This window comes from Pituophis catenifer, unplaced genomic scaffold (assembly GCF_029215685.1).
Source record: "Pituophis catenifer annectens isolate HBS135680 unplaced genomic scaffold, rPitCat1.0.hap2 SCAF_2, whole genome shotgun sequence".
Lineage (NCBI taxonomy): Eukaryota > Metazoa > Chordata > Lepidosauria > Squamata > Colubridae > Pituophis > Pituophis catenifer.
The window spans coordinates 192,954,044-192,963,223 of record NW_027256882.1 but is presented as its reverse complement, the minus strand read 5'-3'; the positions used below and the strand labels follow the sequence as shown (position 1 = coordinate 192,963,223).

Genomic DNA, 9,180 nt, shown 5'->3' with positions numbered 1-9,180 from the left:
GACCCCTACTTCTTTGGAATAGCCCATCAGCTCTTGAAAGACTGCTATCATATCACACATAATCCTTCTCTTCATCAGACTAGATGTTCCCTCAGTTGTTCGCCATATGGTATAGCTTCCAGGCCCTTATCATCTTTGCTGCTCTTCTCTGTATTCTTTCTAAGGTCTCAACATCTTTTTTCTATTGTGGTGACCAGAATTGGACACAGTATTCCAAGTGTGATTTTGCCAATGCAGTACAAAGCAGTACTATCACTTCACATGATTTTGACACTATCCCTCTGTTGATGCAACCTAGTATTGCATTAGCAGTTTGGCAGCTGGAGCACACTGCTGCCTCATACTTAAGTGGTGGTCTCTTAGGACACCTAGATCCCTCTCACAGTTGCTATTGTTGAGCCAGGTGTCACCTATTCTGTAACTGTGCATTTGGATTTTCCTGCCTATGTGTAGGATCTTGTTTTTCTCAGCACTTAATTGCATTTTGTTGAGTGAGGCCCAGTGTTTAAGTCTGTCAAAGTCCTTCTGAATCTTGGCCTATCATCTAAAATGTTGGCAATTTCCCCCCATCTTAGTGTCCTCTGCAAAGTTGATGAGTTCCCCTTCTATTCCCCCATCTAAATCATTTATGAAGATGTTGACACGTACTAGGCCTAAGACATAACTTTGAGGTACCCCACTGCATGCTTCCCTCCATGTAGATGTAGTTCTAATGAGGACTGGCCACTGAATGCACTGAGTATGGTTGTGTTATCAATTGATGATTTGTTAATTGTTTTAATAAGGTTGGTTATCAGGCATGATAGCATTTCAGAAACATGAAGTGGCTATCATTTAAAAAAAAAAGAAACAATGAAGATGAATGCCTTTTGTTCCTCCATAGAGTTTCTGAATTATTCGTATTTATTAGAATGGAATTCTTCTTTGTGGTTTATATGAGTTGAGGGGAAAGGGGGGTATATGATGGTGAACAGGGGTGCATGATGCATATGTGGCGGGAGATTAAGTAAATGTAGATTGTACAAGTAGATTCAACAGTTACAGAAAAAAGGAGGTTGAATTGCCAAATGTTAGTGCCTGGAATAAAGTCAGGGATGTCTGCAGAATGTGGTTAAAAAAATAATAATGGCCACAATAGTACAATCCAATCTCAACCTGTTTTGATGTGCCATCTGTACAATGCTTATAAAAACAAAACAGGGCTTTGATCACACCATCGCAACCACCATTTAGAATTTTTGGAAAATACTGCTGAATGATTTGCTTGAAGAAACTTTTATTTCAAAAAACTCAAGCGAGACTGGCCAAGCAGGACCAATGGAGTCAAGGCAATGATTGGGATGTACAGAGTCATTTGAATGACAATCGATCAGTACTGAAACCAGCAGCAAGGAATAATACACTTCTGGAAAACCACAGAACCATACTTCGGCAAGCAGCAAATCCAATATGCCAACTGCTAAACTTCAGTTTCCCTTCAACCATGTGCAAAATTTCTGTTCCTGGCCAAAGCAAACCTTTAAGAAGCTTCCAGAGTAGCATTGTGCTATTCATTTCTGATTTATTGAGCATCAGTTTTACTCTATTTCCTTCCTAAACTGAAAGGATTTCATGGCAACATTCGTTATTTAACAATCTCCTCTTACCAAAGTTCTCAGGCAGAGAATTTGATGTGATAAATCACTTCCTTCTCCTGCTTAGGATGCCGGAACTCTTATTCTGAAAGGATTTCTCTTTCTTAAAGAGTTTCCTTTTTTTAAATGCTTGCTCAATTTCTCCAATCCAAAAACAAAGTCCTTTCCTTTCGGCAACCTATTCACAAGCCCTCTCAGCTCTAGAAGAGTTTGGTTGCCAGTGTATGCTTTCTTGCTAATTTTTTTCCTATTGCAAAGACATTATCACTTACCTGGACATATTTACGTGAGATGCTGTCTTTTCCCAAGACTAAGTCTGGCTCTGTAACAATATATTTGCAAAGGTATTTTTTTGTACTGTCAGGAGAACCCATATTCTTAAGATGATCAACCTGCAACTACATTGCAAGATGTTTGGGTTTGGATAAATAATTAGGTGCACGAGGCCCCACCACTGCAAATTATAATGACGTAGTCAAAATACAGTCTGCCACTTCAGAGAGAAATAGTTAAGCATAGAAGTTTTAATCTGAAAAGCAAGATGATGATTGGAAGCATATTGCTTATATGTCTCAAGTCATCAATAAAAAAATGCACACATTTGGTCATCTGTATTGTTTTAATCCAAAGATGAAAGATTAGGAAAAGATATGAATAGTTTGCTTAATTCTACATCTGGTTTACTTTCCAATACCAGGTCCATCTGGAAGTTGGCACATCACACAAGGTAGGCACGATGTTTGAGGTCACTTCACTTTCTGGAAAACCTGGACACAAACCTCATTCTCTGCTGTCATGCGCTAGAAGAAAAAAGGTCAGTCAAGAAGCAGGAAATACAGTTATGCTTGAATCCCTAGAGGAAATTGTCATCTGCCAGCCAACAAATAGGTTCAGTTTGGTTTTTATTTGTACCTAGCACAAAAACAATTGCCATCAATAGAAATACAACAGAAATCTCAGTGTGAACATCTCTGCTTTGTACCTTCCAAACCTACAGACAACCTTCTTCATTAATTCAGTTTTCCAGATATATAATTCTCTATGCATATATTAAAGGGAAGTGTTGAAAACAATGTCCCAAGCTACTTTTCAGCAGAAAAAAAAGAATTTACAAAAACTGTTTGTATTGCTCAAAATAGATACATTCAGAAAAATGGACACATTCACAAAAAAGATTTTGAAGCATGAGGCTGTTGTGTCAGATACTGGGGAAAGGGGGAATGATACACGGCAAACTTCAAAGGCCTACAAAAGGATTTCTCGTGGATACTTTTAGTAACCGGCTGCTTTCAAATCTACAAAAGTAATCTAATTATCCTAAAAGAAGGGAGCAGGGAAAGAGTCAACCAAATGACATTTCTGTTGTACTATGTGTCTTGTGATGAGTTTCTACCCTGCTTGGGGCCCCTTCTTGCTTTTGAAAGTAGCTACTTGGTCAAATATTACAGGTTGTTGATTCAACTAGATAAGGCAAACCTGTCACCCCCTCCACCACCATCAACAGGAGAGACAATCCATTAGGAAGTTGAGCAGCTCAACATTCACTGAAGAAAAGAAAAATTTTATAAGTGTATTCATGCCCATTTAATTTCAAAGGAAAACTTCCAAGATGGATTTGTACCATTACAATCTTAAGTACTTTACTGTTTCTTTCAGAATGTATGATCCAAGGATTTGTACTATAGTACAGAAAAAGCTTGTTTCAATCAGGAATGCCACCAGGGGAGGATTCTGGAGCAAGTAGCCGCTACCTACCAGAGCTGGCATATTCCAAAAGGGGCAAAACCACTAAATTCAGAGTCTAAAATTACTTAACTCCACCTCTTAGTTGGAAGCATTAGAGGAGTGTTTCTCAGCCTTAGCAACTTTAAGACATGAGGACTTCAACTCCCAGAATTCCCCAGTGACTGGCTGGGGAAACACCTACCTATTTCATGCTGAAAAATGCAAATGAATTTTCACCTAGCTGTTCCCTGGTGAAAGTCTGCAGTTGGTTGTGCTTGGATTTATTTAATCTTTTCTAACTTTCTAGCTTTTAGGGAGTGCCAGTGAGCTGAAGAATACTGTAGAATTGTAGTTAGGGTATTCTGTCCAGATGGTTTAGGATGAGACTGAAGAGAATGCCTAATTTAGTACTTTTATTATTAGTCTAATATTCCATTATTAGAGATGTGGCTTCATAATTAAGTTATCATTATTGTAAAGTACACTATAGTTAGTATGATTATTTAAAAATGCAAAAACATTAAGTGCTTTTAAAGTAAAGAATGCTTAGGATTGTTTTTGGATGGGGAGATTTGGGGAGAGGGATGTTTATCTTATACTACCAAGAATCTTCTTTCTCACTCTCTCATCAAATTACCCCTGACTTTCAAGGCATTTTATATTTGCTGGAAATTTGTGGCGCACTTTTCAGTCAGACCAGGCTATCTCTCAGAACATATTGCAACCCACCTTTTCTCTGCACAATCATCACAATTCAGGTTTTTACAAGTTTTCTGAGTATTTATTCAGTCCAGATGTCAGCATTCCTTACATACTTGACACAGCAGCCTGTGCTAGAGGGGAAGGCCATGAACTGCATAGAGAGGACACAGCTCAGAAAGATGCCTAAAAGCCCATCTCTGCCAAACTGCCCCTGGAACCACTTACCTGTAAAAAAAAAAAAACCATGCTGTTTACTAGCACCAAGGCTAAAATTCTGAGTGTCAGGCACAGGGATGCTCTGCTTTGATTTCCTCTCCTTCCCTGGTGCCCCAGGAGCCGTGGTCAAATTTCAAAGAAGAGTGCGGACGATGGGTGGCTCCCTTGCTCAGCCGACTGAACTTTTGAACTCTTGGGAAGGATGTTTTTGTTAAGAGGCCATTGCCTCCCTGAGGAAGCACACAGAAGTTGGCTGACTTCTTTGTTTTTCTGAGCTGGGAGTAGGGAAGAAGACCCATTCTGTGCTTTCAAAAATGTGGGGCGGAAGTAGGAAAATTGCTTACTCCTCCTTACCAGATGCAGTTGATCCCCTTCTAGCCAGTGCCTCCAACCCCGGTTCTGTTTCTCTCCCTTCTGTTCACATACCAGCTGATCTCCATCCCAGGAAACAGTTGTCTGAAAGCAGCGGGAGGGAGCAAGTTGAGAGGGGGGGGGGAAGAGAAAAGAGAAAGGGTCAATGACATCACTTGAAATAGGAAAGGGCCTTCTGCTGGAAACAAGACAGAACATGCCGTAAAATAACAGCAGCTCAGGGTAATGCAGGCTCTGTTCAAGCAGCCTTCCAGGACGCCAGGAGAAAGTCTTATCTTAACCGCATTGTTGATTTTGTTACAGACAGAAATGGGAAGTGAAGACATGCCTAAAAATCTTATGTGTGCAAATCCCCATGGGAACTATTCTGCCTAAACCTCAATAGATGCAGACCCCAAATAAGCTGCCTTTTTACTTCATGACTAAAGCATGTACATGACAGAATTTAAGCTTCCAAACATTTGTGTTCGTAACTGTTCTGATTTTTTTCCCCTCAGGGCGTGCCGATTTCCCCAGAACTGAGCCACTCTGTTAAGAAAAAATCAGGACTTCCCATAATGCAAAAGGAAGCCATTGTTCCAGATAGCTGGAGGGGAGAGAAGCCCTAATCCTATCTTCCATCTTCATCCCTAAGCTTTATTTTGAAATAAGGACTCTAGACCAATCCAAGACAAGGGATTTCTTCCCAATTCTTTAACCAAGAAAAACAAAACAAAACAAAATAAAAGCAACGCCTCTCTTCTCTAACATAATGCACTTGAGAAGTGAGAAATCACAACTTTTGACATTCAGAGCCAGCACAACAATACAATTAAATTGTAGACCCTCTGGGCCATGGGATCCTAGCCTGGGGAAGGCCAATCTATGGAAAGAGAAATATGTGCTGAATGTGGATTACAGGTGATGTGCAACTTATCCCATTAACACTGAGACTTTTCTTTGTCTTCTGACTTGAAAACACCCAAAGCTGGGTATGAAGTTTAGCTCTTAACCAGAAAATACTAGACATACTCACAATTCTCACTGCTAACTTTTTCAAGGTTCAAAGTCACATATATGGGTTAATCATTTTTTAAATCCAAATTTTATTTCTTAGTTCAGCCATTCATTTTCTCTGAACTCCATGAGCAATCTGAAGAAATACTGGCTTACTTCCAGTGTTGTTGAAGATTGCCATAATAACTCCAGGCACTTGAGATATTTTATCTAAACCCTAAAATGTATGTAGGGGTTATTCATTGTCCTTTCCCTTGCATTGTAACTTCCTTTCAAGAAAGTTTTTTTAAGGCAGTACAGTATGCTTAGCCCAATCTAAGCAAGCTGGCTGAGAACGATGGGAACTATAATCCCATGTGTTTTAAAGAAGACCAGGTTGGTTTAGCTGATGAATAGTTTATCCATCTTTCATTTATGAAAATGGATGAAATGATTCATTCACAAAATAAATTAAAGTATTCATTAAGCTGTAGTGGTGTGCCTGGCTCTACCTACAAAACTACTCAGCATTAGTCTGAATTCAATCCAGAGTTATCAGGATTTTAATAAATTTCCTATTTGTTTCTTTGTTGCTTGCCTGGTATTGCAGAAAGAAAGAGACATTATTAAGTGTCTGTTACAACATGCATTTTACCACCAATCACAATTTTTGCCAGCTAAAATGGAGCTTATTTTACATAATGGATAAGCTCTATCTTGCATTAAAAACTTGTTCAAATTATTTCATCACGTGAGCAGTTTATCATGAGAGATTTATAGGTCTTGGGAGCAGGAAATTCTGCAACCAGCACACAGACTGCTCATAAAAATAGTTTTAAAAGTCCTGGTGTAAACTGACTACTCATAAAAGTGGGTTAGTTGTATAAATGAGATTGAATTAATGTGTAAATTAACTCCCTATTGCTTGCTTGGAAATTGGCAGAAAATCAGCCTCTGAAGAATTTTGTTGATCCAGTTCAACTCCGGATCAAGAATCTGAGTGTAAACAATGTGTTTCTTCTACCCAGCAGCTCTTTCTTATGGAAAGGCACTGACCCAATTTCTCCCTGCATTTCACCAAAGCCTTTTTCTCTTACCTGGCACTTGCGTCCATCTACTGGCCCCAGATCCTCTTCAAACTCAACCCCAAGGTCAAAGTCCATGACATAGTTTTTCAGAGAAGTTAAAGTGCGAATAGTCATATGGTCACCAGTGTGGACAATCTCCTTGTCTGGCTTCAGGAGACAAACCAGCTTCCTCAGGGCCACATTGATATCTAACCGGGAGATTACAAGGACCAAAGTTAAATAAATGTTGAAGGACGGTGTCTGTGTACCCCAAAGGCAATGGGAATAAGTAGCAAGTAACAATGCATAAAACCATGTCCTTGCTATCCATTTTCCCTGTATGCATTGTATGTATGTATTCCCTGTATGTATTGGCCACATAATAAAGGAAGATGAAAACAAGAATCTCAGTTTAATTTACACCTTCCTTCCCTTCTTCCCCCTCAGCAATCCAAGGCAGCAAACATAGTAAAAGACACAAATCTGCATCAAAGACAAATCATTCTTTTAACTCAATTGTTTAAATAGCCAAGTCTTTTCTCCGCCCTAAAAAACAGGGCAATGACTAAACCCCTGAGGTACAAATCAGGAAATCCCCATTTAAATCTCACTTCTGCCAGGAATTAATTTGAAGCCACCAAGCAGATTTGTCTCCCCCATCTCTAATACAGCAGTAAGGTTGCATTTGAAAGTGCTGTGGTCCTCTAGAGACACAATGAATTGGGGGTTCGTGATATAAATCGATACTGATTATAAATTGTTGGGGAAGGGCAAGAGTTCCATGAATCAGGCATTGCCCCTCGTGATGATGTAAACTCATCCCAGTAGTTTTTTTTTGATAAGGGGGAAGTGATTTGCCAAGGCATTTCAGCTTTCCTGTATTCTGTCGGAAGGTCAGCTCTACTCCTCCCTAGTGCTTTGCCATCCAAGTTCTGGTCAGGAGCACCTCTGCTTAGCCCTCCTGAAATCGGGCAAGGTAGATTAGATTGGTGCCATCAAGAAAAGTCCTAGAAAGAGGAGATTACCACAACCTTTTAGGAGTAAAAAGAGATACTGGAGTTTAACTTTGCCCAGATTACTGTCATCTGAGGGTTGGCGGTTCCCCTAAACCAGGGGTCTCCAACCTTGGCAACTTTCAGCCTGAGGGACTTCAACTCCCAGAATTCCCCAGCCAAGTTGAAGTCCCCCAGGCTGAAAGTTGCCAAGGTTGGAGACCCCTGCCCTAAACCATGTGGAGCCGCGAGAAAGCGCTCTGGGCGCCAACCAGTCCCGCCAGCTTTCATCACCAACATGGCAAACTGATCGGGAGCCATTTGGCGGCCGGGAGAGGGGAAAAAACAAACAACAAAACCGAGACAGAGAGAGAGAGAGAGAGGAAGGTTCGCTTACCCAAGGCACGGAGATAATTCTCCATATTGTCCTGAGACACGAAGCGGTAGTAGCCGCTGAGATTGGGAGGCATCGCAGCGCAAGAGGACGACGAAGGCACGGGAAGAAAACGGGCAGCGGGAGGAAGGCTCACAGAAAGGAAGGGAAGGAAAGAAGGAAGGAAGGAAAGAAAGACGGGGAAGAAGAGAGGCGGCAGCTGAAAAGAGCCCGCACCCGGAGCTTTGCTGGGTCCGCCGCCTCGACTTCGACTTCTTTCCCAGCCCTCCCTCGGCCTTTTATGTAGCGCCGCGGGAGTGCCGAGTCCCGCCGCCCTAAGAGTCACTCCGCTCCAGCCCGCGCGGGCGGGGGAAGGGGGGCCAGGAGCCTTTTCTTCTTCTCGCTTTTCTCCTTCTCCTCATTATATCACCCAAAACCACGAGGGGGAAAAACAACAACAAGAGAAACACGGCGACCTTTGCAAAGTTCCACTCTCTCTTTCAAAAGCGCAAGTTAATCAGGCTCCACTGCCTGGTTCCTAAGTGGATAGGAGACCACTTGTAAATCCCAAAGCTACGGGAGAAGGGTACGTTGAAGGACATCCCGGTCAAGGCAATGGCAAAAACTGTTTCCGTACTCTTCCCAAGAAAACTGCGTTGATGTTTCCTTGAAATCACTAGGAGCTGAGCTTGACTGGAAGACTATTCTAGTTACGATCAGCAGGCAGAAATTTCTAACTATTTCAATAGTTCTCTATGGAGCGCCAGCAGTTACCACCGTTGCATTCTGCACACTTCCTCTTTCCAAAGAATTGTCTGCCTAAGGGCACCTATTGGTTGACGTTCTTGCTGTTGGGCAACCCTGACAGTGCAGTTAGCAATAGTTCATGGTGCTATGTGATCCCAGCCAGTTCAATCATCTCTGATTTGAATCCACATGGGTCATCTGCACATTGTGAAGACACAGCGTAGAGTTTAACGACAGTTTAATGACAGGCATGAGGAGAAGAGGTTGCTCACTTGGGATACCCCTGTCCAGCCTTGGTCACTGAAGCCATCAAAATGGCTTCCCAGTTTTCTAGGCTGTCCCCAAAAACTCCGCCAACTTTTGTGGTTACTTCTAGA

General features: G+C 41.5%; 1 protein-coding gene across 1 annotated transcript; it reads right to left on the bottom strand.

Moving 5' to 3' along the window:
* Nucleotides 1-2,138: 2,138 nt before the first annotated feature.
* Nucleotides 2,139-8,349, bottom strand: RBP5 (retinol binding protein 5). Its single transcript, XM_070935334.1, has 4 exons — nucleotides 8,081-8,349; nucleotides 6,722-6,900; nucleotides 4,632-4,733; nucleotides 2,139-2,434 (listed from the first exon to the last, which is right to left on the bottom strand). The coding sequence occupies exons 1-4, from the start codon at nucleotides 8,151-8,153 to the stop codon at nucleotides 2,381-2,383; spliced, it is 408 nt and encodes a 135-aa protein (XP_070791435.1). The 5' UTR covers nucleotides 8,154-8,349; the 3' UTR covers nucleotides 2,139-2,380.
* Between the last annotated feature and the right edge of the window lie 831 nt (nucleotides 8,350-9,180).